At 60.6% G+C, this 27,020-nt stretch overlaps 2 protein-coding genes and 1 non-coding gene across 4 annotated transcripts; 2 read left to right on the forward strand and 1 right to left on the reverse strand.

The window, feature by feature from the left end:
- Positions 1-256: 256 nt before the first annotated feature.
- Positions 257-363, forward strand: LOC116217502 (U6 spliceosomal RNA). Its single transcript, XR_004162128.1, has one exon. It is a non-coding gene; the product is annotated as a U6 spliceosomal RNA (small nuclear RNA).
- A 120-nt stretch (positions 364-483) lies between these two features.
- On the reverse strand, positions 484-5,493 carry R3HDM4 (R3H domain containing 4). 2 transcript variants are annotated; one of them, XM_085211966.1, is made up of 8 exons: positions 5,335-5,493; positions 4,415-4,569; positions 4,188-4,306; positions 3,432-3,555; positions 3,036-3,121; positions 1,953-2,038; positions 1,742-1,797; positions 484-1,204 (listed from the first exon to the last, which is right to left on the reverse strand). In XM_085211966.1, the coding sequence occupies exons 1-8, from the start codon at positions 5,385-5,387 to the stop codon at positions 1,101-1,103; spliced, it is 783 nt and encodes a 260-aa protein (XP_085068092.1). In that variant the 5' UTR covers positions 5,388-5,493; the 3' UTR covers positions 484-1,100. The 2 variants fall into 2 exon arrangements, with proteins under 2 accessions (XP_085068092.1, XP_085068093.1); XM_085211967.1 differs by lacking the exon at positions 1,742-1,797.
- Positions 5,494-5,674: 181 nt separating this feature from the next.
- On the forward strand, positions 5,675-27,020 carry ARID3A (AT-rich interaction domain 3A). Its single transcript, XM_085211965.1, has 9 exons — positions 5,675-5,833; positions 7,416-8,288; positions 8,851-9,199; positions 23,311-23,383; positions 24,742-24,925; positions 25,022-25,269; positions 25,662-25,958; positions 26,042-26,131; positions 26,241-27,020. Exons 2-9 carry the CDS (start codon positions 7,885-7,887, stop codon positions 26,459-26,461), a joined length of 1,866 nt encoding a protein of 621 aa, XP_085068091.1. The 5' UTR covers positions 5,675-5,833; positions 7,416-7,884; the 3' UTR covers positions 26,462-27,020.

Here is a 27,020-nt window from a genome sequence, read left to right on the forward strand (position 1 = left end):
CCCAGGCGGGGGTCCTCACTGCCAGGTGGTAATTTGCATAAAAAGCTACCCAGAAGCCCTGCGGTGCGGAGAGTGGAAAAATAAAGTCTCGGAATATGGAAATATTGCGCTTAAAACGTTAAGAATTAGGTGATTACAGTTGAAGTAAGTGTGTTGTGAAGAGGAGGCTTTTTCAGAAATAAATAAAAAAGTTACTCTACCCTGAAAAGAATTAAAATATTAAGCTATATATACTGCTGCGGGGGCGCAGTGAGTCGTGCTCGCTTCGGCAGCACATATACTAAAATTGGAACGATACAGAGAAGATTAGCATGGCCCCTGCGCAAGGATGACACGCAAATTCGTGAAGCGTTCCATATTTTTTTCTTTCCTATAGAGGGTCACGCAGCCTTGTCCCTTTTGGCTCAGCACCAGGCCCCAAGACCACCCTGACCCCACAGTTTCCCCTCCCCCCCCCAACCCCAAAACACAGACCACAGACCATTGGAGCACCACACTTTTATTGTCCCGGCATGAAATGCCGCCCGTTTCTGACGCACACACACAAACACGAGGCACCACCCTTGCTCATGCCCCAGCCTGCTGCAGGAGGCTGCACAGAGCGCATACCTGGGGCCAGCACTTCTCCCTTCCCCTTCCCGCCCCCACACATACAAATATACACATAAAAAGACAGCTATTTTACATTTAAAAACAGCCCTGCTCCATGCTGCGGCCAGCCAGCCAGCTCCAGGGGTGCCCGAGGGCTGTGCCTGCTATCATGGAGGTGTCAGAACACAGACAGGGCCGCCACACAGGCCCCAGGCGCTTCCGCTGGCTGAGCCCAGAAGCATCCAGCCCAGCAGCATGCCACGGGCCTGGCATCATTAAAAGCACACGGGCTGCGGGCACATCACGGACAGAGCCAGGATGCTCGGCTCCTGCCGTGGCCCATCTGCAGCCCCACAACACACCGCAGTGCCTACGGGGAGGCTCAGCCCACGCAGTGGGGAAGGGATGAGCCCCATGTGCAGGTCACAAGGAACGAGGCCCATGGAGGCCAGCAGTGGGCAAGCAAAGCCTTCAGCGTGCTGAGCATGGGGCAGGGCAGCCCCTCGCTGTCAGCTGAGCTGCTCCAGGTAGTCCGAAAGCAGCAGCTCTGGGGGCAGGAAGACGTGGTGCTTGTTGCTCACTTTCATTTGGCGTTTCCCTTCGATATCCGAACCTGGGGGCAAGATGGAAGAGTTAACACAGTGCTGCAACCCACAGCCCAGACCCTCCCAGCAGCCCACCGGGTTCCTGCGGTTCTGTTTTATGCCCTGCAGACGAGCTGCCACCTCCAGCCTCCTCCACAGGCACAGCCCATATTATCAGGGCTCTCGTGCTGTTTTGAACAAGGATCTAACTCCACAAAGACACAGTCTAGAGCTCCCCTCCCCTGCTGTGGCAATGACACAGAGAAACCCACAACCAGGCTCTGCAGGGGGAGGCAGTGAGAGTGGCTGAGCACAGTGATCTGCTTTGAGCCGCCCAAGCCCAGAAACAAGAGGGGGAAGCCTAAACATGTGGCATCATGAGGTAGAGCTGCTCTGGCTATGGTCAGAGGCCTCAGCCTGGTGCAGGGAAGCAGCAGAGTATGGTTATCTGCAAGCTACAGTGAGAGGTGGGGCCAGGGAAGGCAGGGAGGAAGAAGCTGGGCTGGAGAGGGGAGATAGCGAAGAAAAGGAAAAACAGAAAACAAAAACAAACGTGAGGCTCTTACTGGCAGAGACGAGGTCCATGTACTGGCAGAGTGCGTGGAGCAGGAGTCGCTCAAAGCTGGGGGAGGCAGGGGACTGGGTTAGAGCTGATGTGCTTCACACCAGCACTGCCCTTCCATGAGCTGTGCCAGGGAGCCCAAGGATCAGAATGGGAGCACAGGGAGCCAGGAGCTCTGGGCTCAGCCCTCCCTCGTGTGCCCACGACAGGGATACCTGTTGTCCATCAGTGCCGTGTACACAGAGTGTGGAGTGACAGAAAAGAAGGTCAGCAGCTCCTCCTCCAGGCACTCCAGCATCCCCTGCAAGGAACAGCAAAAGAATCAGTGAGGAGAGGGCAAATCCCATTAAGGGGAGACGGTGTGCCATGCCCAAGCTGCCTGTCCCCAGGTAGCTCCCTGCCCCACAGCCAGAGGGCTTTGCCTTTGAAGAGCTGCAGACCCAGCCAGCAAATACTTGGCTATCCCAACCATTGTCCTCTGCTACATCCACACAGCTCAAAGCACGGCAGGAGATGCAGGACAGCAGGGAGGCACGTGGCAGTGAGGCCCAGAGCAGAAGGGAATCCAGCCCTGCCAGCTCCACACTTTGCGTGCCAAATGCTGGCATCGTCCCTCCCAAGTGAAGTGGCAATAGCCAGAAGAGCCTTGAGCCTTCCATCTCCTCCTCTCCTGACAGCCAAAGTTCAGCTGGAGTGCAGCTCTCCAGAGCACTGCGACCCCGGAGACAAGCAGCAGTCTCAGTTGAGAGCAAATTGAGAAGAAGCCAAGAGGCAGGAGGAGCCGAGGCTGCTTTTAGAGACAGAGCTCTAATTAGAGCAGGGCAAACAAACAGCAGGAAAACAGCACCACTGAGAATAGAGAAGGGAGCCAGGCACCCTGGGCTTGGGCACAAGGCCACTGTGTTGCAGCACGGGTTTGCCTGCTCAGCACATTGTGCAGTTTGACCCCTTTTCAAAAGGCAATTAAGTTTTTGAAAGTATCCCTGTATAGACAAGTCTGAAGACCCCAAAGGTTGGACTGCTGCTCCAGTTGGCGAGCATGCTTGGTTTCCACTTACTGAACTGAGGCAGGGAAACAACCAGGTAAAAAAACAACCTGCAAGTCCCAGAAGACCTCAGCCAACCATGAAAACCTCTCTGCATGGGGAGCTGAACATGTGTTGTCAGCAAGCCACTGCTCCAGAGGTCACCTAAGAGCAGGTGTGTATTCCCAGGAGCTCAGCACCTGCTGGCAGCTCAGGAACAGCACCAAAACACACCCCAACGCCCTGCCCCCACCCCTCATGTCCCCAGCTCACCATAGGGATCCTGCTACGCTTCAGGGTGGAGCGCAGGCGGCGGCTGATGCGCTGGAAGCACTCCTTGGGTGTGTAGGCAGGGTGCTCTGGAGCCAGCAGAGGGAAGAAAAGAAGGGATTTAAATGGGGTCTGCAACCCCGTGGCATCACCTCGCTTAGGTGCTCAACGTGCCCCAAGAACCCCAGCCAGCTACCGCAGCCACAGCTGGCCCACAAACTCCCACTCGAGTTCATGATGGGGTTTTGTGGAGCCTCTAATCCCTTCAGGCACTGTCATATCCCTGTCCTGCCATGACTGGATGGAGCAGGGAGCACCTCAGGAAAAAGCACCCTTCTCAAAGCGCATGTAAGGGAGGGAAAGGAGAGGCTCTCCCCACCCGGCTTCCCCTCCCAGCACCTTTCCACTTCTCTTTGTTTTTCAAGGGCAGCTTCCTCTTGTGCTTCTTCCTGGCCTCCTCCTCCAGGTAAAGCAGGACACGCTCTTGCTCTTCTCCTGACCGGTTCATGAAGTCATTCCAGATCTGACAACACAAGCATGAAGCCCCAATGCAGACATCACAGGGAGCTCCCCGGTATGCCCAAGCCTCTGCCTCGAGGAGATGGATGTTTGGCACTCAGAGCCAACAAGAAGGTGGCTTTCTGCAGGGAGTCCAAGTGATGACACCTCCATCCATCCATGCAATCCAGCCAGATAGACATCAGGCTTTCCAAGCCTGGATTGAGTAAGAGCGGAAGAACTTCACAGCACTCTGAGTGCACGGAGACCACACATATAGCCCTGCAGCCAGAACTGTGAACACCTAACACAGGAGAGGTGCCAGAAGACGAGGTCACGGAGGAGGTACAGCAACACCACCCGGGCTGTATGGAGCAACCGAGGTGTTTGGCAAGAGGCCTGGTATGGAGGAAGTGCTGCAGCTCACTCAAGATTACCCTCTGCAGCTTGCCCAAAGCTATGCAAAGAGCTCCCAGCAGCACTTCAAGTACAACAAGAACAGCAGCAGACCCCAAACCAGCCAAAGCACAGCGCCCACTGCCAGGCCAGGCACATATGTGGACTCTGAGGGGAATGCAGGCAGCCCCTCTGTCTGTGGCAGCAAGGTACAAGCACTCCACATACTGAAGGGCAGCAAAACAGGCAGCCACATCCTACCTCCACATAGGTCTCATTGTTGCAAGCCTCGGTGAAGATGCTCGGGGTGGCAGAGTGGGCGAGCTCAGCCTCATTGTTGCCACATTCATCTCGCTCCAAGAGTGACATCAAGTAGCGAGCTGGGGAGGAAAGCAACAGCAGAGCCCCTGAGTCTGGGGGCCTCACAGAAGCCCTCACTGCGGGCAGTGTAGGGAACTGGGGGTGGACTGCAGCCACCCAAGCCTTACTGTTCTCCAGCCTCTGCAGGCTCTTGCGCCCCTTGGCTTTAGGGATGAGGTCAGAGTTGCGGATGGCCTTGTTGATGTAGTACTGCTTGCGCTTGGAGGGAGAGAAACGCTTGGATGGGGAGCTCTCCAGCGGTGGCAGGCAGTCCTCGATCCTCCTGCAGGGATGGGACAGAAGGGCTGAGCTCCTGAGGCCATTGGGCCCACGGTGATGGTAAGATAGCGCAAACTAAGTAGCCTACAGCAACAGCATTACTGCAAGAAGGCAACAACTCTGAGCTCCGCCGAGACACTTGGAGGTGTTTGGCTTTTATTAGTGATGATTACGTAGTCAGGGTGTTGTTTACATGTAGACACAGTTGAAAGAATGATCATAAATGGGCGGATTTAACAGGAAGGTTGAACCGAGTGATCAGCATGAAGCTCCCTGGGCACCTACAGCAACTGGCTTTGCTATCAAAGTTGACCAAAGCCCAGCCAAGCATAGGAAGTTTCGCTGCCTTTCGCTCTTTGCCCACTTGCTAAAGTCTGCACCACCAGCTTCCACTCTGCTTTGTGAGGATTTCCTTTAGCACAGCAATAGGAGAGGGGCAAAAAAACAAAAAGAAACCAACCCCAAACAAACACAACAAATGAAACAACAGCAAAACAAACAGCAGGCGGAAGGGCAACAGGGAGCACAGGGAGCACAGCCAGCAGAGCCGGCAGAGCCCGCACAGCCGCCCAGGAGCCGGGCACAAATCGCTCCTCACGGGTCGAGAGGTCGCAGCCCCCCGACCCCCATCAGCACCCCCAGGCCCGGACAGCGCCCTTCCGGCTGCGTTCCCGGTACCGGCGGAGGGCAGCGGCCGGGGACACCTCGCTCCCGCAGCCCCCAGCAGCACCACCCGGATCGCCCCGCAGCCCCTCCCCGCCACACTCACGGGAAGGGCTCCGGGGAGCCGCGCACCGCCGCACCGCCCGGCAGCACCACCATGGCTCGGCTTCGCGCCGCCGCTTCGGCCTTAAAGGGACCGCGGAACCGGGCCCCGCTCGGCCCGACAGGAAGTGACGTCACCAAAGGGCGGGTCTGAGCGCGCTCGCCCACCCAGCCGCAAGGCGGCGCTGTAGCAGCGCCCCCAAGCCGCCGCGCGGCTCCGCGCCGGGATATTTGCATGCGGCGGCCGCTGTACGCCAATAGAAAAGCGGGGCGGGGCGAGGCGGCAGGAGACAGCCAATTAAAACGCGAGGCGGGGCGGAATGAGGCGTGGCGGGAGCGGCGGGCCAATGGCAGCGCGGGGCGGGGCACTGCCGGGCCCCCCTGCCCGCCCGTCCGGAGAGCAGCCGACGTGCGGGCACCGAGCGCAGCCCCGGCCCCGCTGCAGCCCGAGCCCCGGGCGGCCGTGGCTGCTATGTGGCTTCGCGGCGCGCGGCCTCCACCGGGTAAGAGGGTGCGCACCGGGGCCGGTTACCGCGGACTGGGGCTCTTCTCGCTGCCGCTCGGTGGGCGGCTCCGGGCTGCCCCGCGTTCGGTACTCGGGGTCACGGACGCGTCTCTCCCGCGTGCGTTACCGGTGGACCGCGGTGCTTTTCCCTTCCTCTTTCCCCCCCTTCCGTGGTCGGTAACGGCCGTAGTGCCGCGCGGCGTTTGCTCGGCCCGGAACTTCCCCTCCGTCCGACTCGAGCCGCGCCGCCGGCTGCCCATCCCACGGTCGGTTACCGGAACCCCGTTGGTGGCGTTGAAGCCGGCGGGGACCGCAGGAACCTCCGCGGTGCCCACGCATTGCGAACGGGGCTGCGGAGGACGGCACCGGGCAGAGCTCGCAGAGCCGCCCCGGCCTTCTTCTGTTCCCCCCGTTCCCCCCCCTCGCCGTGCCTCATTCCCGGCCGCTGCCACGTGCCCCGGGCAGAGCCCCCCCCCCCCCCTCTTTCCCCCCGTGTCTCCGTGGGCTCCCCGTGCCCGTTCCCACGCGCAGCGGCACCTCCGGGCTCTGTTTCCCCTCCCTGTGCTCCCCGACTGCGGGCCGGACCCGGGAGCATTCGGTCCCAGCGCCGTCCCCACGCGAGGGTGAGCGACTGCCCGTGGGGCTGCAGGCACAGAATGGGGCCGGACAAAGGGGCTCGGGGTCACCGTGCTATGGAACTGCAAACCCGGGGATCTGTGGGCCCGTACGGTTACCCCACAACCCTCTATTTCTGTGGCTGCAGCATAAATTGGCCCCAAATGCTTCCAGTGGGAAATAGGTAAAGTGGGGGGCAGTGGGGGAATCTGAGGCTTGGGAAGCTGGTAGCCCTCACTGGCAGCTGGTGGCCCTCCACCCTCGGGGCTGTGTAGGCGTTCCCCACCACGAGCCATTGCAGGGAATGGATGAGATCTGGTTGCCAACCCTCGTGGGCTCGAGGTGATTTCCCCTTTCCCGAATGAACCCCCAGCAATGCAGTTAGATGAGGGGAGGGGACTCCTGGCGTGCTGCTGGCTCAGCCCCCGCTCCTCGTGCTGTCGGATGGTGCCAGGTCAGACACCTCCGTGTTTCTAGAAGGGGATTAGCTGCGGGTCGAGTGACCTTGTGTGTGGCTCTCCTAGGGAAGGGCTGTCCTGCCCTGCAGCACGGTGTCCACGGGACCCCTACAGGATTCTGTGTTTTGGGACCATGCTTGGGGTGCTGGCTGCGGGTGCTTCTCACGTGTGGCATCTGTAAGTGTGGGGAGCAGTGTCTGCCCCGAGGATGGGGACGCTGCACCCCACGTGTCCTCGGTGTCCCTGAGTGTCCTGCTTGGTCCCAGCAGCGAAGGATAGGCGGTGATGATCCCTGTGTGGCCCCAGCAGGGTCTGTTATCTGTACTGCTGCTATCCGAGCTGCCTGGAGGCCCGGCTGGGCTATCTGGATGCAGGCCCCTTCCCCCTGCAGCAGCAGGGCCCGGCCTCCCTATCTCATTAGCTCGAGATTAATGAGGCTCCTGGGCTGTCTTTAACTCCTTCCTGCTCGCCGCCTCCTGACCATCTTCTTTACTTCTCCCTATGCAGGTTTGCGCCCACGCCTGGTCAAGGCTCAGCTGCCTGAGGACTGAGGACACTTTGCAGCCAAGGGGGGGCCAAGGGCTGAACGCAGCCCCTGGAAGTGCCTGGCAGTGAGGACGGAGCCATGCGCCTGGCAGCCGCCTGCTGACCCCGCCAAACTCCTGACAACAGCCGAGCATCCCCGAGCCCACGTTCCCAACAGGAGCCCTGCGGCAAAACCAAGCGTGGGGTGGGCCGGGGGGCTGCATCGTCCCTTCCTGACCCACCTCGTGCCCCCCACGGCCTCGCAGAGCCCCCCAGTGCCTCTGCCGCCCTCCTGGGGGCTCGGCAGCCCCCTCACAGGGCTGCCCCCCCCACCGCCCTCGCCTTGGCCTCCCGCCCTGCTGGAGCGCGGCACCCTGCCGGGCGCTGCCCCCCGCGCCCCCAGGGCATCTCCCCCCGCCCCCCCGGGGCCCTGCCGCCCGCCGGCAGAGCCATGAAGCTGCAGGCAGTGATGGAGAACCTGCAGCGACAGCAGCGCGCCCGGCTGCAGCAGGCTCTGGAAGCACGGCAGCAGGAGCAGCAGCAGCAGCAACGCTCCACGCCCCCCCCGGCGCAGCCCCCGCCGGCCTCAGGACAGACCCCTGCCCGGGGACGAGGCCCTGATCTGGCCCCAGCCCCTTTGGAGGAAGGCACGGAGCCTGAGAGCGCTCACATCCAGCGGGCACAGATGGCTGCCCTGGCTGCTATGCGGGCCGCAGCCGCCGGCCTCAGCCACTCGTCCAGCCCAGGGCTGTCGGAGGAGAGCCAGGAGGAGGAGGAGCGTGGTGAGGAGGAGGAAGAGGAAGAGGATGGCGGTGGCTACCAGCAGGAGATGGGCTCTGAGGAGGAGGAGGACCTGTGAGTACATGGCAGCACGTGGGGCTCAGGGAGGAGCGGGGGGGCCGGGACATGCAGGTGGGCAGCAGCGCTGGGCCCTCCTTTGGAGGCCATGTGTGGTGCCTGGTCTGGGCTGGAGCTGCTGCCCTCTTGACAAACACTGGAATCAGCTGTTTTCACGCTTTGCAGACCCGTGTGGAGTCATCTGCCCCATGGCACTGGTTCCTGGCGCTGGCTGGGCACTAGGCAAAATTCAGCTCTGTCTGAGAGCCACGTTGGGGCAGTGATGCAGGATCCCAGCCTGAATGATGAGGGGCTGTCGGTGGTGCCTCTGCCTGACCTGCAGCTCCCTGGGCAGGTCACAGACTCCCAAAATGAGGGACAGCCCACGGGGATGGCTGGAAACCCAGCAGACCTCATTCACGTGCTACTGAGGGTCTGGGAAAAGCTTCTGGAAGTAGGGAGGGCTCATTTGGGAATGTCTTCCCACCTCCTGCCCATCAGTCTGACGCTGCAGGAGCGCTGTGCAGATGGGCCAGCTTAAGGGTGCTAATCACACATCTCCCCCCTTTCCCTGCTCTAGGAAGGGCAAATGGGATGAAGAAGAATTTGAAGAGGACCTGGGCGAGGAGGAGGAGGAAGAAGAAGAAGAAGAGGAAGAAGAGGAGGAGGAGGAGGAAGAAGAGGAAGACTACGAGGAGGAGGAAGACATGGGCGAGGAGGGGCTGGGCTCAGCGGAGGCGGTGCGGACGGGCGCGGGGTCCCTGCTGCTCCGAAAGCCACCGGCACCTCAGCACTGCCGGGGTGAAGCACAGCGGCTGCCGGGCGCACAGGAGCGACTCCCGGCTGGACTGGGCCCCCAGGGCCACGCACAGCTCCCACAGCCTGCACCCGACCACGGCGACTGGACCTACGAGGAGCAGTTCAAGCAGGTAGGAGCCGAGGGGAGACGTGGGGTTGGAGGGCTCGCTCCTTGGGTTGAGCTGGGTTCGGTGCTGCTAAGAAACCGCCGGGTTCCTCTGGGGTTTGAGTCCTTTGGCTCGTTGCTGGGAGAATTGCTGGGAACGGAGGGGGGGGAAAAAAAGTCACTCTGGATTTGCGAATGTGAAGTAGCTCTTGGGTTTGCTGTTTTGGTGGGCTCTGTGCCAGCAGAGGCTGCAGACCCCCAAGCTCCGGACTCTCTTCCACGTGCCTGGCCATGGGCTGCACAAACCCGAGCTCGGGGCTAATAGAAGGAAATAGTGTAAAGCGGGGCTCCCCGGGGGCTGCCCCGGCCCTTTGATGTGTGTGTGTTTAAGTACATCTGAGTTTAGGGCTGGGGGAGGGGGCGAGAGCAAACAGCAGCAGATGGGACCCAGATGGAGAGTGCGGTGTTTTGGGAGGGGTGCGGTGGCCGCTGCCCCTCGCTCAGCTTGGGGAAAGGGGCTGGGGGCTGCTGCTGGGGCACGGGCAGCACTGTGCCATCCCATTGCTGTGGGAGGAAAACGGCTGCCCAGGGCTGGAGGCTGTTGCACAACTCCCAGCCTCCCCAGCAGCAAGCAGGCAGGCTTGGGAGAATTTCACAGCGTGCTGTGGCACGGAGGGGAACGCCCTGGGCTGCACTCACCTCCTGGGTGAGCGGTGCTGTGAGGTCTGGGGGCTGCCCTGCCGGCTGTGATTGGGGGAGCAGCAGGACAGGAGCTGTATGGATCCCGCAGTGCATGTGCACAGCTGCAGGGCTGGGAGCCTTTGCTGGAGCAGGGCCACTTGGCACCGTTTGGCACAGCACGTGGCTGAGCTCCCTGTGCTGCTGCCATCCCCGTGCCCACCATCCGCAGCACGGCAGGCACCGAGGGCAGCACTCAGCCCCTGCTGCCCCTTCCTTGTGTGCTTCACAGCAGCCCTGGTGCCTTCGGTGCTCCTCCGTAACCCCAACGTACATCCGTGTGGGTTTTATGAACACACTGAACTTTTCCTGTGCTGTCTCGAGTGCGTACATATCCTCACCTCCTGGCGCTGCATCGTCTTTCTTCTTGTGGTTTCTCTCTTTTGTACTTCCTGTAATTAGAGAGTGGGGGACGTAATCTTTTTATCTGTGAAAAGGCTTTTAGATACCACGGCTGTGATCTTCCTGTTTGTCACTGTATGAGCGTATCCCAGCCCTGCACAATCACTCGGGGAGCTCCCGGCCGTCGCTACCCAGCAGCACAACGTGGGGCTCAGTCCCACCTCTCCCACCCCACATGGGTACGAGGGGCCGCGCATCCATCCCTCTGGGCACCATTAGGACAGCTTCCTGGTTGTGCTGGAAGCAACCAGCGTTGAAGGGGAAAGTGGCTGCTGCCTCCGTGCCGTGGGTGGAGGCAAGGAAGCAAAGCGCCCGCTCGGGGAGAGGCTTCCCCCGGCACGTCAGCTTGGATCCTGGCCTCTGGATTGAGGCCAGGGGCTGCGAGCAGTGCCTGCCCGGGAGCTCCTCCTGGCCGCCCTCCAACGCGTGCCTCCCTGCTCGCCCCGGCCCAGCTGACGGGCTGGGAAGGAGCAGCAGGAATGTAAACACAGCGCAGGCAGGATGCGCCCGGCTCCGTGGGGTGGGGGGCGCGGGGGCTGCACCCTCTGCGCTCTGTGCCTTAACTCAGTGTGAAAAGACCCGACTGCGAACGCAGTGCTGCAGCCCAGGGATTGAGTGGAGAGGGATTCTGCTGCTGGGGGGGCAGCTCCTGCGTGCTGGGGGGGTTCTTTTATTTGCTCGCCCGCTGCTCGGGGCTGTGAGCGCTGCTGTGCAGTGATGGTGTTGCTGTGATGGGGACGTGTAGCTTGAGGAAGGTGCTATTTCTGGGTTCCTCTTTTCTCTATTTTGCAACCGAGCTCCTTGCAGGCCAGCTCTGCTGGGACGCAGCTCCGGCAGCCCCCCGCACCCCCCCACCCTCCCTTTATGGCTGCACTGCCTGGGGGGCTCTGCGCTCCCCTTCGCCGGGGCACTTTTTTGACTCATTTGGGGCAGATTCCTGCAAATCAGCCCTCTGGAAGCTGCTGTGCAATGGGGCGAAGGGGAAGCGTGCGGGGTCGGGAAGCCAATGCGTGGCACCTCCCCATCCCTGGGGACGGCCACTGAGAGGCAGAGGTCAGCTCCTGCTGACCTGGGCGCTGCCCGTGCAGCAGCAGAACAAAGGAGCCTGCAGGGCTGGGGGCTGCCGGGGGCTCCTCGTGGGGAGCTGGGGGGGTGCAGGCTGGGGGCTCAGCTTGTTGCTGGTGCCAGGGAACTGCTGAAATCCTTTGCTTCTGCTGGCTGTAAGCTCGTCGCTGCGCTTGTGCCGGGCTGGGTCAGGAATGTGTCTTTTCCTGCAGAGGAAAATCCCCTTTGCAGGATGATGATACTGAGACCCACAGCAACCAGCACCTGGGGGAGGGCACAGCTGGAGGCAGTCGGAATGCTTCTGAGAACCCCCATTCCTAGGAACCATGGGGTTTTTTGGGCCCTTTACCCAGTGCAGGGCTCGATTCAAGGAGAGCACAGAATGACCCCAGCCCACTGTGAGCATCCCTCCCCAGTAACAGAGAGCAACGTGGCCCTCGCTCTTCGTTTCGCCTCCCTCCCTCTTCCTTCCTTCCTATAAAAGCCCGCAGTGGGGCTGACCCCCTGTGCCTGTGGGGCAGGAAAAGGTTTGTGCTGGTTGCCTTTCATCTCGCCCCAAGTGGGATGCTGAGAGCAGGGCTGGCATCAGGCAGGCAATGCCACCACATCTGGGCTCCCAGCATCGAGCCTGGAGCTCTCAGCCAAACGTAGGCAACTGGGATGGGGCAATCTTGGACCCCTGTGGTCTGTCCCCGTGCCCGGTGACACCGCAGGCTCTGGCCATGGCCACGCTGGGCTGTGCTTGGGTGAATTGCTGAGCACGGGCAGCTCAGTGCCTGCAAACAAGCCGGCGGTGCAAAGTGCTGCGTAATGCTGCCCTGGGGAGCACAGAACTGGAGGAACCTCAGCGAAGGGCCCCAGTGCGCAGTGCAGTGCCCCGGGAGAACCCCTCTCCTGACCTTTCTGTTTCGGGTGAGGATATGACTGCACCCCACTAATACCAGGAGCCTGAACCGGGGGTGCGCTCGCAGCCCACGCCATCGCAGTTTCCTGTCCCTGCCCCTTTTGGAGTTTCCTGTGCTGAATGTGAAAGCCAGCTGCTGGTTGTGCACCGTGGGCAAGCGCACGGCTCTGATTCAGCAGCAAGCCAGGTGCGTGCACCCCATCACCCCGCAGGGAAACCAGGGCTGCCCTGCCACGGAGGTGTGCGTGTGCCAGATTTCAGAGCTGGCAGCAGGGATGGGGCTGGGAGGAGCTGATGGTGCCCTGCGCACACTCAGGGTCACTTTGCCTCTCTGTGCCTGCCATCACAGCTGTTGGTGCCGTGACATAGGGCTCGGTGCTGCAGGCAGGTGCTGGAGCCCCGTAGTTCTGTTCCTATTTAAAAGAAGCTTTAAAAAAGCCCACGGAGTGGGGGGAGGTTGGCTTGTGGTGAGGAGCTGATGCTTTTAGGGGAGACAGGAGGTTTCTGAAGTGTTCCAAATTGGGATGCCTCAAACACGCTGGTAGCACAAAAACCTCAGTCCTTATCTGCTGCTGAGCAGAGCCTGCCCGAGATACGGGGTTTCAAAGTGCAACGGTTAGAAAAAAAAAAAAAACAAAAACAAACCGAAAGCAACTCGGTAACCCCAGCGTGGAGTTCGTGCGTGTCCAGCCCTGTCCCACTCCCCAGCTCCATGGTCTGGATTGGGAAAACACACTGGGCTTTTGCTGGTAGACGTGGCATTTTTGTTCTCTTGCTGATGGCAGCGTGGCGGATTGGGGGTAATTGCAGGCAGCCCACAGAACTGGGTGGTTGCAACACGAGCGTCACGGTGCCCCTGGGAATGATGCTGGCTCCTGGGTCAGATTCACCCTGCAGCCTCATGCAGTGGCTGAGCCTCAGTCTGTCCATCGGTCCTTCTGTCTGTCCGCCCGCCTGCACGGCGCTGGGGCCGCAGCCCCCGGGGCAGGTGCCCTCAATGGTTTCATGCTGTTCACATGACTCAGGCAGCAATTAAAACTGAAAAGGGGGAAATGCAAGAGGGGCCGAGGAGGCAGAGGAAATGGTGATTTCTTGCTCAAAGGCGCCCTTTGAATGCAGCCGGTGCTGCTCGCAGTGTGCAAGGATCCAACGCCGCTTTTGTTCCGGATCGGCCCCCGCCAATGGCTCTGGGGGAGGCAGTTGGTTGTGCAGCCCCTGGGATGTTCGAGGCTTCTGTGGTGAGCACAGCCATCCTCTCCCCTGGCCATTTGTGGCGAAGGTCTTAAATCTGTTCTTTATACTGCTCATTTTTGGGGGGTAAAAGCCCAAATGGTGTCCGGTGCTCAATGGGGCTGACTCCATGCTCCCCACCTTGCCCAGCCCCTGCCAGCAGCTGTGGGCACTGGGGCTGCGGTGGGAGGGCATGAGGGTGGCAAAGAACCCCCCAGCTGTAGATTTCCATCAGCTCCACACAGAACAGCAAACTGCCAAATGCTGCTCGTGATGCGTGTGGGGAGCTTTCCCCATAGCAGAATTGAGATCAGCCCAACCTCTGCATGGTGGGGGTCATCGAGGGTGGAGGGGGCCGGGGCAGATTTCCCCCCCCTGCAGGGGCTATGCCTCTCTTAACAACAGTAGAAGAGTCCATTTAGTTTCTTTTAAAATATCGATCGGAGCTTTATTGCGTTAGCGAGCCGAGCGGATGAGCTGCCCCTAGGGAGGCAGAGGGGCCTCTTCCTCGGGGGGTCCCCCCACCGTGCCCTCCCACACGCACCCTGTGGCGGGGGGGGGTCAGGCAGATAGAGCTGGGCCCCAAGCCCAGGCACTGCTGCACCCGGAGGACGGCGATTGCAGCGCCTGGCGGGCAGATAACGGGGCTGAAGAGGAAATGGGGGGGTTTGGCAAGGAGGGGGGGGGGAGGGGAGGGGGAGCAGGAGAAGCGCTGGGAATGCGTGGGGTGGGAGTTGAGTTGCGTGCGGATGAGTCGCTTTCAAAGGTTTGCTCCTTGTTAGGGTTTTGTTTGCTATAAAGTGCGAAGCTGCAAATCTAGAGTGTTGGGGGTGGGAGGGGGGACAGGAAATCCTTGCCCCTCTCTGTCCCCGTCCTGCTCTTTGCCACCCACTGAAGGGTGTTCCTGGTGAGGGATCCATCATGGTAATCAGCTCAGGGTGCTCCAGGAGCCTTCCCGCAGCCCTAATCCCCCAATCCCAGCCGGGGGTCAGGGACTTCTCCTCGGCTTAGCCACAGAATGCCTCCTGGCAGCCCTGGCTCAGGCATCTCGGCCGCTGGGTCATTGCCCTGGAGGTGCCACCTTCAACTGGGTCGTGCTGTTCCCTGGAAGGCACTGGGATGCCTGGTTGGCGTGTGCCAGAGAGACCCAATGTTAAAACCAGGGGTGGGGGGAGAGGATGGGAGCAGGGACAGCCCTGCTGCTGCTCATCACACTTTGTGTCTGGGCTGGGGGTCCCGAACTGCTGCCTGCACTGCGAGCATCACCCCCTCCTTCAGAGCCTCAGGGCTGAATCATAGTGCTGCAGAGGAGGCAGCAGCCTCACGGCTCCGGCACAGCTGAACCAACAGGAATAAGGGCTTATTTAAAAGAGAGACAGAAAAAAAAAAAAAAAAAAAAATTGTTGCAGAGAATAGAGCACAAACCCTTTGTCAGCAAAGCAAACAGCCGTGCCGGGAGCAGAGCAGTTGGGCAAGGGTGCAGCGTTGCTCCATCGCCCTATTTCTGGCCGAAACCGCAGCAGAAACACCAGGCTGCTGCTGGGGGTGGCCGGACGTGCTGCAATCGTGGGGTGGGGGGCCCTTGGGTGGGGGGCGGCCGCTCCCCGTGTGCTCGGCCCTGATAAGGCACCTGCCTGCATGGCTGCCGTGCCGGGAGCCGTGGGCGCAGCCCCTGACCCCCTCGGTGACCCTCACTATAAGTCCCTTAATCTCTCCACGCCTGGGTCTCTTGTCTGTAAAGTGGAGCTGATGATAATCCTGCCTTTGTCGTGGCTGCTCCTGGGCAGGGACTCTGCTCGCCGGGGTGGAGGGGGCCCTGCTGGTACCTGTGCTCTGCAGGATGCTACGGGGAGTGGGACGGGAGGCTTGGCCTCCTGCCTCGGTTCCCGTCTGAGCATCGCGCCCATCTGCAGCGCAGCGTTGGCCCTGGAAACGTTTCGGTGAGGTTCTGCCGTGCGCCTCAGCAGATGGGCAGCGATGGTTTGCGGGGCTGACACCCACAGCCGGCTGCTATCAGGGCCATCCGCAGCCAATGGGCCTCCCCCGAAGGGCTGGGGGTGGCACAGCCTGACCAGGACCAGCCCCCCCATGGGGGCAGCCCGCTGTGCAGCGCCCGCCGGGAGGGAGAGGCACGAGGCCTCGCATTTCAGGAACAGATTTGCAATTACACAAATCCCCAACCCTACCGGGGCTGAGAGTGGAAACCCTGGGTGACTCATCTGCTTTGGCTTACAATGATCTCCTTTCTAAGACGATCATTTACATATGGTGGAATTTAAACCCCAGCTTGCCTACAACGGCTAATTCAGCCACACTCCTGCCCCTTCTCACCTCTGCCCATGCAGGTGCTGGAGCTGCACGCCCTGCCCATGCACCATGCCCATGCACCATGCCTATGCACCATGCCTGCACACCCAAGCCAGGCGTGCATGCAGCCAGCAGTGCCCCCCCATACAGTCCCAGCTCCGCGGTGGGTTCCCCCATAGAGCCACTCACTCCTGGTGCCGGGGTGTTGCTGCCTTGGACACGCTTTCTCAATACTTACTGACTGCACTGAATTAATATTTGCACAGGGTCAGGTGTGATAGAGAGCATGTGTCAAGGGCATGCACAAACACATACGTGGCGAAGGGCTGCAGGAGCCGCTGGTGGAAGCTGACTTCCAAATGACCTTTCCTGGGCGGCAGCTTTTGGCTGGAAGGAGAGGAACTGCCCCAAAACAGCATGCTGCCGGGGCTGTCCCCCATCATGGGGTGGCTGTGGCAGCCGGGTTGCTCTGGCGTGGGGAAGAGAGGGGCTCCCTGGTGACCTTTCAGCAGCCCACACTGCACTGTGCCATTTGCATTCCAGCCGTGAACTCTGTGCACTTTTATTGGAGCCGGAGCCCTGCGAGCTGCCACCGGTGCTCAGTCCAAAATAGTCGTTTAAAATGCAATTGCAGCAGAATTCACTTCCTCCTTTGTTAAAAAAAAAAAAAAAAGAGGGAAACAAGCAACCACCCAACTGTCCCCACGGTGCTAGAGCTGGATCTGAACCCTGCCGTGGTGAAACCACAGTGGCACCGAGTGGCACCGAGCCCTCAGCCAGCAGTCCCTGCATGGCACAGCACGGTGCTCCAGGCCTGGGGTGGCTCAGACCCTTGGGGAGGGTCATGCAGTGCAGGCAGGGACCTGGACGGGCTGTTCCTTCTGCTCTCTTTCCCCTCCCTGCCGCTTAAGCTGACAGAACCGGCTGAGCCGTTCGCATCTCAGATGGGTGCTGGGCGCCTTTCCGCCGCCGCCAGCCCCGGTGACTTGGTGGTGCTTGGCACAGAAGGGGGGCAGGATCAGCCCCTCTACATGTGGGGCGGGTGGCTGACACGGGGCAGACAATGGGGGGTCAGGGAGGTTAAACGGCGACTAATTCGCTCTTTCAGTGTCTCCCTCTGCGTCGTGGTGACACCCGTATTGTTGGCGCTGACACCGGCCCGCGTCCTCCAGCTGGCGGTGATGGGATGTGTCCCCGTGCAGTGCCCTGTGGCAGGGACAGCAGTGCAGGGGCAGCAGCACATGAAGGGGCTGGGACCCCCACCCCAGTAGCAGACCAGGCTAGGAAGGGCAGGAGATGCTGGACGTCTGAGCTGGGGACTGTGTGATGGGCTCCTGCTCATCCCTGCCCCGTGTCCTGGGGAGATGGCTTTGGTGTGCCGCTGCAGGAGGGCTTCAGCACGCAGCCATAGCTGGGCTTGGGCTGGATGCCTCGAGGCACAGCAGAGGGGATGTGGTCATAGCAGTGCTCGGGGATTTTACTGCTGGTGGCATCAGGAGGGGTTTGCAGCTTTTCTGAGGAATCAGAAGCAGATTTTCCCACGTGATGTGGGAGCGACGACGTCGCCAAGGGTGCCCCTGGGATCTGCCACCCTCTGGGTCCCTCTGGGTCCCTCAGCCCTCGGCTCAAGGGAATGGCAGGACAGGCACCTGCGGCGGGGCCCCGTGCCCCCACTCCGGGAGGCGGCCGATCCGTGGAGGGGACAATGCTGGGAACCAGAGGGAACAATAGAGCCAACGGGAAGCGCAGCACCGACGACCCTGTAAACCTCTCCCGGCAAACGTACCCAGGCTCCCCCTCCGGAAAGGGGCCCTCCCTGGGCTGCCCCGGGGATGGGGAGCGCCCGTGCCCCCCCGCACCCCAAGCACTGAGCTCAGGCAGCAGGAATCCAGCCGGGCCAGTCAGCGCAGCCGCCCGCAGTGCCGCCGGTGAGGCTGCCCCGGCCCCGTGCAGACCCCCACCCATGGGGAGCTCTGCTTCTCTGCTGCTTCCAGGCTCCGTTGGACCCTGCTTTTGGGGAGGGGGTTGAGCCAAGGCGCGGTGCATCCCCTCAGGATCCTGAGGAGTCGGGAGCGCTTGCATAGGGCAGGGATGAGGACAGCCCTGTGGTGGGAGGTGACCCCGTCCCTAAGCCGAGCACTTTATCTGCCCACAGGATCGGGGATGTTCACCCTTCCTGCTGCTCGAGGGATGGGTGGAAAGGAGCCGGCCGCGCTCATCACGCGGTCAGCCGATACGAACCTGATACCTCAGCACAGCTGCTGGGCGGGCAGCAGCCCCTTCCGCAGTCCCCCCGGCAGCTGAACACCCTTGGGGCTGGGAGGGTCCCCCCGGGTATGCCTGTATCATGCCTATGGACCCCGAGATGTGCAAACTGCACTGCGGGCACCGGGTGCCCCAAAGCAGCAGCACAGCTTTACGGGAAACCATGTTGGAGCAGCGTCATCTGAAACAATTTATTTCGGGACTCGTCACCAGAACTCTAGTTTTTACTAATGACTTTCTTTTTCTAAAGAATTCCACTTCACCACCCCCCACCAGCTCTGTGCCCCGAAACCAGGCACCGATGTGAGCAGCTCAGGGCCGATGGTGTGCAGTATGACAGAGGCAGCACTCGAGAGCACAGGGGGATGCCAAGGGATGGGTGGGGGTCCTCACATGCAGCCCAGTTAGGAGCTGCAGGGAAAGCCCTCTCCAAGTGTATACTCTCCATGTAGCACCTCCTGGAAGCTGAGCTGCCCCCTGCTTTCCCCCTCTGCTGTCAGCTGCAAAGGTGCTGCAGCCCCGGAGGGAAGGAGAAGGGCAGAGCAAAGCCTTCGGTCACGCCAGCCATGCTGAAACACATCACAGCGTGCTCAGCTCTGCTGTTGCTGCACAGAGCAGGCTGGTGGCCTCTGGGTTTCCCTCTGTTCCCAGAAAGCTCCTGCATCGTGCTTTATTTGTGTGGGTTGTTGTTTATTTTTCTCCCTAAACAGCAGTCCTGACCGCTTTATTCCCCATAGCGCTCGGCCCAATGCTGGTGGGGATTTCAGGGCACCTGGGGGGGGGGTTTCCCCCACCAGCATGCAGCCTGCACGTCACAATGGGCTGGGAAGAGAAAGGAGGAAAGCGGTGAATGTGGAACCTGCCTGGTGGTGGGAAAAAAGGCCATGGAAATGATTCCCTGGGGCTTGAAAACCCAGAACCGCAGCGCTGTGGCGTTTGCAGCTCGGGTCCCAGCACTGTGGCAGAGCGAGCCTGGTGAGATCGGCACAGATCCCGCAGGGGCCACACTGCAGGAGCCTCATTACCAGCAGCCTCGTTAACAGCCGCCTCCCGGCTTTAATTGCCATGGGTGCTCACAGTGAGGCCTCCCAATGCGTTCGTTATCTTGGCACAGCCCGGCGCTTCCCGTGCCGCTGCTGCCGCTCTCCGGCATTCCTGGCACTGCCGAGAGGCTGCTTTCCATGAGCCACTTGGAAGCCAGCGGGTCAGGATTTTCATATAATCTGGTTTGAAGGGCTGATCTGGCCATCCACACCATGTCAGGATCCCGCGGGCTGAAGCTCAGCACTCCTCCTGCCCAGGAAACAGCAAACAGCCACATGGCACCACGATGCGCCCAGAGCGCGGTGACGGTGATGGAGACACCAGGCACCACTCATGGGCTGGAGGAGCTGCAGCGTGGGCACCTTCATCCCCAGTGTCCTGGGGGTGGCTCCGCTCTAAGAGGATATCGTGGGGGCAGCTGTGTGACAGATTAAGCCATTTCCACCTCCCTAATGATGAGATGTAAATCTATCGGCTCAGAGTGGCCCCGGCTCGCAGCGCACCATGCTGGCACACACTGCACCGCGGCACCTGCTGCTCTCGGTCCGGCCGGTGCACGGTTTCACACGTTGCTGAAATGAGAATGAGTTTCAGTTCCTCCTGGTTTATTTTAGCTCCTATCGCTGTGTGCCGAAAGGAGGGGATGGGTGCGTGTGGTCAGAGGTGTCCGGGGCAAAATGAGATGTTGTCAATGCAAGGAAATCCTGCGAGGGGCCAAGGAATGGTCTGACTAGCTGATCCTGGAGCTCTTTTCCTTAAAGGCTCTGTGATTCTATGGCTCCATGTCTCTGCCTGTGCTCCGTGGTGCCCCCTGCTTCCTCCCAGCGCTGTGCTGGGAGCACTGAGGCTCAGGGCAGCGTGGCCAGGGCTGTGCACAGACGGTGCTGAGCATCCCGCATGGCTTCACACCAGCATTTGGGTGAGCACAGACCGGCAGCACCCGCCTCACTGCAGGACTTTGGCACGGGATCGCCAGCACTCAGCCCTGTCAGCACTTTCCCCGCCGGGAACCCACGGATCAAAGGTGCTTGTAACGATCGGTGCACACGGCCGGGCAGCCCTCCCTGCTCCACTAATCCCCTGCAGCTGAGCAGATGCACGTTTTCCTCAGCTGATGGTTAATTTTCTTTCATCCTCTTAAATGCGGATGTCCAACGTTTCCTTTGGGATTGAAACCCCAACCCAGGTGGCACCTGGCCAGGGTGGAAAGGGCTCCCATGCGAGCCACCAGCACCTTGCTGGAGCTCCTGGGCTGCTCCTGGCAGTGCTCATCTCTTCCCAAAGCCAAGCATGGATTTGGTGCATCCCAATGCAGCCCAGCAGCCTGGGGAGAGACCCCAGGAAACTTTATTTAAGAGCTGCCCTTATAAAAATTGAATGAGATGATGCTTTAATAAATGGCTAATCAATGGTTAGAGCTCTGCAGGTTAATAGGCTGCATGTGACCCTCATGCTGGGCGCTGCTCTGGGACAGCTGTGCTGTGTGCTGGGTTTGGACACTGCCCCATGGGCACCAAGCACTCGATGTGGCCCCTTCCCAGCACTTTTGTTCCTTTGCATTTCCTTTTTTCCTCCCCCGCTCCAGCAGAGCTGAGCAGCAGGGCAATGTTTTCCCAGCCTCCCCCTCTGCCTCCCTGGATTTGTGTTTAATCAGCTGGCTCTGCTGAGAAAGCCTTGGCCGCCTCCGTCCCACCTCCTCTGTTCCTTTGTCTGAGATACGGAGGGCGCACGCTGGCAGTGGGGCTCTGTGCTCTGCAGCTTTGGGTCCCCACAGGCTCAGGGTCCCTCAATACTGGGGCATGGATGTGATGGGAAAGCAGCTGCCAGCAGCACCCAGAGCTTTGCACCACTCCCAAACCTCACACAGCTTCAACCTCCCCTCATTTCCACGGGAAAGGCAAAACGAGGGGCAGTGCCATGCCCTGAGCTCAGCACAGCGTTCCCAGCACCCAGCACCCTCAGATCCAGCCACGGGCACAGCTCTTGTCCTCTTGTCCCTGTTATCAGGGCGCAGGGGGCACCGGCTCACCCCATGCACGGATCCATGGGCTCGAGGTGCTCAGCAGCAGCACCGGGGAAGCCCTTCCTCCTCCCTCCGTCTGCGTGCGGCTTTCTGAGCGCTCGAGGAAACGGGGCAGGCTGGCTTGGCGCAGGCCCAGCATCCTTCAGCTGATCGGGAGCAGCCTCTGCCCAACGCCACGCCGGCCGCATCCTGAGCATCGCCCGGTGCTGCCTTAGGGCTCCTGGGGGCTGCAAAAGGGTCAGCGGTAACGATGGCTCCTGACCTCTCCTGGGCTGTTTGCTCAGGGGCTGGCCGAGCTTTTGCAAGGTTTCCAGGGGAACTGCAGGTTTATGGCTTTCCTGTAGTGCCCTTCCCTGTTATCGGCTCGGCCCCATTGATCCCTTTGATCGGCGTCGGCGGAGGAGGAATTCGGCCCCACGGGGACCCTCCCGGGGTGGGGATTTAGGGGGAAAGGGGGGTCATCCTTGTCCCTGCCCGGTGACACCAGGTCCGTGCATGCCAGTATTGGTTACCCAGTTAACCTCACGGTGCGTGCTTGCAGCCTGACACACTCATATTTATAGCCCCCTCCCCACAGCCCGCAGTTGTTCAAAATTGTCCTTGAGAAAAGCAGGCTGGAGGGTGAGGGGAAGGGGGGCTGGAGGTGCAGCATCCACCCCCACACAGCCAGTACCCGTTGTCCCCCCCCAGCCCCATTCCTCTCTCATGGCACAGGGCTGCGGTGCGGCGTCGGAGCGAGGCGTGCGTGCGGAGGGCGTGATTTGCTCGGCAGATCTGCTGCCATAAATCAGGGCAGGAATGTGTCGGGCTGTCAAACAAAGGGTGGGGTCCCAAGACAAAAGCTGGCCCCAGCAGGAACGGGGTGCTTCAGGAGCGTCTGTGCACAGATCTTCCTGTCCTGGCTCATAAAAACATTTCCCAGTTGCAGACGCTCAGTGGGCGCAGGGTGCAATGAACCACACCGGCCCCATCGGTCTCAGGTTTGCTCCAAGAGCCATTCCTGGGAAATGCTTTCACAGGAGCACAGGCTGCCAGCATGCCAGGGGATAGCCGCTCCCAGCACCAACCTCCTATGGCAGATTTGCTGCTTGTTGAAATGGGAGCGAGCTCTGGAGGTGCTGGAACCAGTAGGGCATGGGGCGGCTCCGGGTTCCTCGTCCCGGTGTAACCCCATCCCATGGGTCCCAAGCACTCTCCTCACCGCCATCCTTTTTGGGGCTGGACCCCTGGGTGCTCCCTGAGCACACTGAAGCAGTTGCACACGAGCTCACACCACGGCATGCACCCCACGCACAGCTCACTGCAGCCCAGCACGGGCTCCCTGGGGCACTGCAGGTGTGGAGGAGGGATCACAGCAAAGCATTGCTCCACTCTGTGCCAAGAGCGTGCTGGATTGCTAAAAATAACCAGGATCCCTGTTCTGCTGGGAGGATCCCAGGGCTGATTGCAGTCGCTCAGCCTCCGGGCCAGGCTGGGGGCAGCGCCGTGGTTTCGGGGCCGGGACCTCAGCACGACAAACGCCTGCGCTCGCTCTTGTCTTGGCTGTGGCACGGCTTCATGCATGGCTGCCTTGTATCATTTTGCACCTGGCTCCCACCGAGTGGAGTTTTCTGGGAATTGATGCACCCGCTGCGGGGCTGCCCTCCCGTCTGCCACCTGGGAGCTGCCTGCCAGAGCCTTGGCATGGTGACAAGGATGGGTCATGGCAGGGAAGGCAGCACTGCTCCCTGTGGGGCTGTCCTGCTTTGCCCTGGTCCCCATTACCCCAACGGCTCTGCAGCCGCAGTGCAGAGCAGAGCGTACCTGCCCTGAGCTGCAGGGACTTTGGAACCCAACAGCTCCATGCAATGGATCCCTGCAATGCCTGGGGGGGGGGGGGGGAATGCTGCGTGGCACCCCATAGAGATCTCTGATTGCCCCTTGGGAACTGCCCCAGCCCTTGGGTGGGCTTTGGGTCAGTGCGCTGCTGGGAGCAGGGTCAGGGGGCTGGGTGCCCGCTCTCAGTGCTGCTGGGCACAGCTGCCCTCACTCTGCTGCACAGTGTGAGCACAGACCCCATCCGCTGCTTGTGGGATCAGGGGGGATCCCTGGGGGAAGGTTTGGGGAGACACTGGGCTGCCTGGTGAGGTGTGTGCACTGTTCTCCTCTTGTTGCACAGCTGTACGAGTTGGATGGTGACCCCCGGAGGAAGGAGTTCCTGGACGACCTCTTCAGCTTCATGCAGAAGCGAGGTGAGCCCCCCCCTGCCCACCCCCACCCCGCTCTGTCCATGGGTTTTATTTTCTCTTGTGTCATTGTAACCCAAGGTTAATGCTCCGGCCAGACTGGTAGTTAATTTTTAACCTCGTTGCAAACCGGGGTCAAACCTGCTCTGCTGGAATCCGCGCCATGAGCTCGGCGCAGTGATTCCTGCCCCAGTGCTGGCCCCACGGGGCTGATTTCATCGGGTCTGTCCCCTTCAGGGTGGCTTTGCCCTCAGCCTCCCCCTGTGCTGCCCCATCCCCAGGTTATGGTGAGTCCAGAGCAGCCCCAATCCAAAGCCCAGCTCTGTTCTCAGGGCCAACGGGGCACCCACATCACCGGCAGCGTCTGGAAAATGTTGACCCGTGGTATTCGAAAGGAGAATGTCAAATATCTGTGTATATGAGCGTAACACGCACAGCTCCGTGCTGCAGGGGAGGTCTGGGTGTAGCTGTGACTCCTGCTTCATCCTGCTGCAGTTTTTGACCTGATGTAAAGCTGCCTCCTGCTTGCTGTCCGGCACACAGCTCTGCCCCAGGGTGGTACGAGGGCAGCAGCTGGGCACACAGCCCCTGCTGGTTGTACCAGTGCAGCTCAACCCTGCTCCAAAACAGCACTCTGCTCCCATTGGGGCAGCTGCAGGGCTGTGTGCGGTGGGACACTGCTGGGGGGTGTCCTGGGAGGGGGCAGGAGGGCTCTGGTGCTGCCCATGGAATGGAGAGAGGAGCTCAGCGTGGTGCTGCGTGTGGCCACATCAGCTGCTGCCACCTCCCGGCACCGGGCTGGGGAGAAGCGCTGCAAGGACCCACGGTGCAGTGCTGGGGCTGCTCAGCACTGCTGGAGCTGGCGTCCAGCACTGGAAATGCTGTTGTGTGAATGCATCCAGCCTTCTGTCTAAAAAGGCATTTGGGGAAGCACGTGTGTGTGTGTGTGTGTGTGTGTGGTGTGTGCAGCTTCCAGCACCCCCAGGTTCAGCTCTGCCCCACAGGGTGCTCCATCAGCCCCTTCCAGCCCAGGTCTGGGTGATTCCTGTTGATCCCCGCAGCTCCAGCTGTGTTCCCTTCTTGCTGGGACTGGGGGGCCCCAATTGCACGCAGCCTGAGCACAGCACGACCCTCACCCCGTGGCTGCTGTTATAAATATCTGCTGTTGCTGGGTGCAGCTGCCTCTGCCTGCAAACCACGGCCGGCCCCTTCTGAGTTTCTTTTTCCTCCATGGTGCTGAGCAAGATGAAGTGGGGGTGCTCACAGAAGGAAGTAGAGTGGTAGGGGAAGGGAGAGGCAGCAGCAGGACCCCCCTTGTCCTCTGCCTACCTGCACACCCCCTGCCCACTCTCTGCCCTCCCCAGGGACCCCCGTGAACCGGATCCCCATCATGGCCAAGCAGGTGCTGGACCTGTACATGCTCTACATGCTGGTGACGGAGAAGGGAGGCCTGGTGGAGGTCATCAACAAGAAGCTGTGGCGAGAGATCACCAAGGGGCTCAACCTGCCCACCTCCATCACCAGCGCGGCCTTCACGCTCCGCACCCAGTGAGCACCGGGGGGGCACGGGGAGGGGGAGGGGGGAAGATTTGGGGACACGGGTTGGGATGGGGCCGTGCTGTGCCTCACTGCATCGTTCCACAGGTACATGAAGTACCTGTACCCCTATGAATGTGAGAAGCGGGGCCTGAGCAACCCCAACGAGCTGCAGGCGGCCATTGACAGCAACCGAAGGGAGGGCCGTCGGCAGGGATTTGGCAGCTCGCTCTTCACCTACTCACCTGGTGGCACCCATGGGCTCCTCTCCTCACCCAAGCTGCCGGTGCCAGCCCTGGGGTTGGCCTCGGCCACCAACGGCGGTGCCATCGCTCCCGTCCAGAAGATCAAGAAAGGTAACAGGTGGCACTTCTCCATGCCCTCCCTGAGCAAGTTGGGTTCCCCTGGGGGCCTGGGGCTTTTGGAGACCACTGCGTTGAGTTATAGAGTGATTGGGTTGGAAGGGAACGTGATGGTCACCCAGCTCTGACCCCTGCATGGGCTGGGTGCTGGGTGCTGTAGGCTTTCTGAGCTGCGGGCATGTACTACCAGCTCATGTCCAGCTTTTCATCCACCAGCATCCCCAAGACCTCAGGGCTGCTCTGTGTCCATTTACCCCCCGTCTGTGTTGGTTTGGGGCTGCAATCACCCTATCCCGCTCCAACAGGGGAGAGCCTCAGGCAGCAGCTCCTGGTGGCGGGATCTGGGGCAGTGTAGCTGGGGCGCTGACCCACTCTCTGCCCCACAGAGGAGGACGCACCCATCCCCATCTCCATGCCCAGCCGGCTGCCGGTGTCACTGGCCGGACACCCGGTGGTGGCAGCTCAAGCTGCAGCCGTGCAGGTGGCAGCAGCAGCCCAGGCCGTGGCACTGGAGCAGCTGCGGGAGAAGCTGGAATCAGGGGAACCCCCGGAGAAGAAGATGGCACTGGTGACAGACGAGCAGCAGCGGCTGATGCAGCGTGCCCTGCAGCAGAACCTCCTGGCCATGACAGCACAGCTGCCCATGAGCATCCGCATCAACAGCCAGGGCACACGCTCACCAGGTGGGTGCCACTGTGTGGGGTTCAGGGTGGGATCGGGGCTCGGGGACCTCAGAGGGGTCCTTCACCTCCTCTGTCCCCCGCAGAGAACCGCCAGGACACCTCCAGCAGCACGGCCAACAACGGCACCAACAGCATCAGCATGTCGGTTGAGATCAACGGTATCGTCTACACAGGTAGGGCACGGCTCTGTGCTTTTGCCACGGTCCCAGCGTGGCATCACTCCCATTTTCACCTACAGAGGGGTGCCGGGTGCTCCCCCGCCCAACGCTGCTCTCCCCCCAGGTGTGCTGTTCGCCCAGACGCCCGGCCCTTCTTCCTCCTCCTCCTCCTCCTCCTCCTCCTACAGCAAAGGCAACGGCGGCAGCCGCGGCGGCGGCGGCAACGGCACCAACAGCAGTGGGACGGGGGGCAGTGGGAGCAGCATGGGCAGCGTCCCCCCCGCTGCTCCACCCGCCGTGCCTGTGCCCCCCCCCAGCTCTACCTCCAACAACGCTTCGCCTTAACGTCGTCCCCCCCCCCCACACACACAGCCAAAACCACCCTGAGGTGCCGGGGGCTGCAGGTGGGCCGGGGCGGTGCCGGGGGGGTGGGGTGGGGGTTAAGGGGGGGGCTCAGCCTCGAGGTTTTCCTTCAGGGCCTACCCGGTGCCCCCCCCCGACCTGTTTACCTCACACACATCACACTTTGCACTGTACATTTATTATTATTATTATTATTTTTTAACTCGTGTTACCTCCAGACAGACGTACGGACGCCTGCCAACGCGAGCTTTAATGAAACCTCCTGGCACTCGTTAAAGGAAAAAAAAAACAAAAAAACAACAAAAACAAACACAAAACATAAACAAAACAAAAAGATAAAAAAAAAAAAAAAGTTGGAAATCGGGAGATATTTTATTCATTAGATCCTTTTTCTTCCCCCCCTCCCCTCCTCTATTTTGAGAACTACACTTACTATATGGGATTTTCAGAGGTTGTTGTTTGATTGTTTTTGTTGTAAATAGCTTCTATTTTATTCTCTAAAAAGAAAAGAAGAAAGAAAAAGAAAAAAAAAAAAAAGAGA

This window comes from Meleagris gallopavo, chromosome 30, assembly GCF_905368555.1.
Source record: "Meleagris gallopavo chromosome 30, MGAL_WU_HG_1.1, whole genome shotgun sequence".
Lineage (NCBI taxonomy): Eukaryota > Metazoa > Chordata > Aves > Galliformes > Phasianidae > Meleagris > Meleagris gallopavo.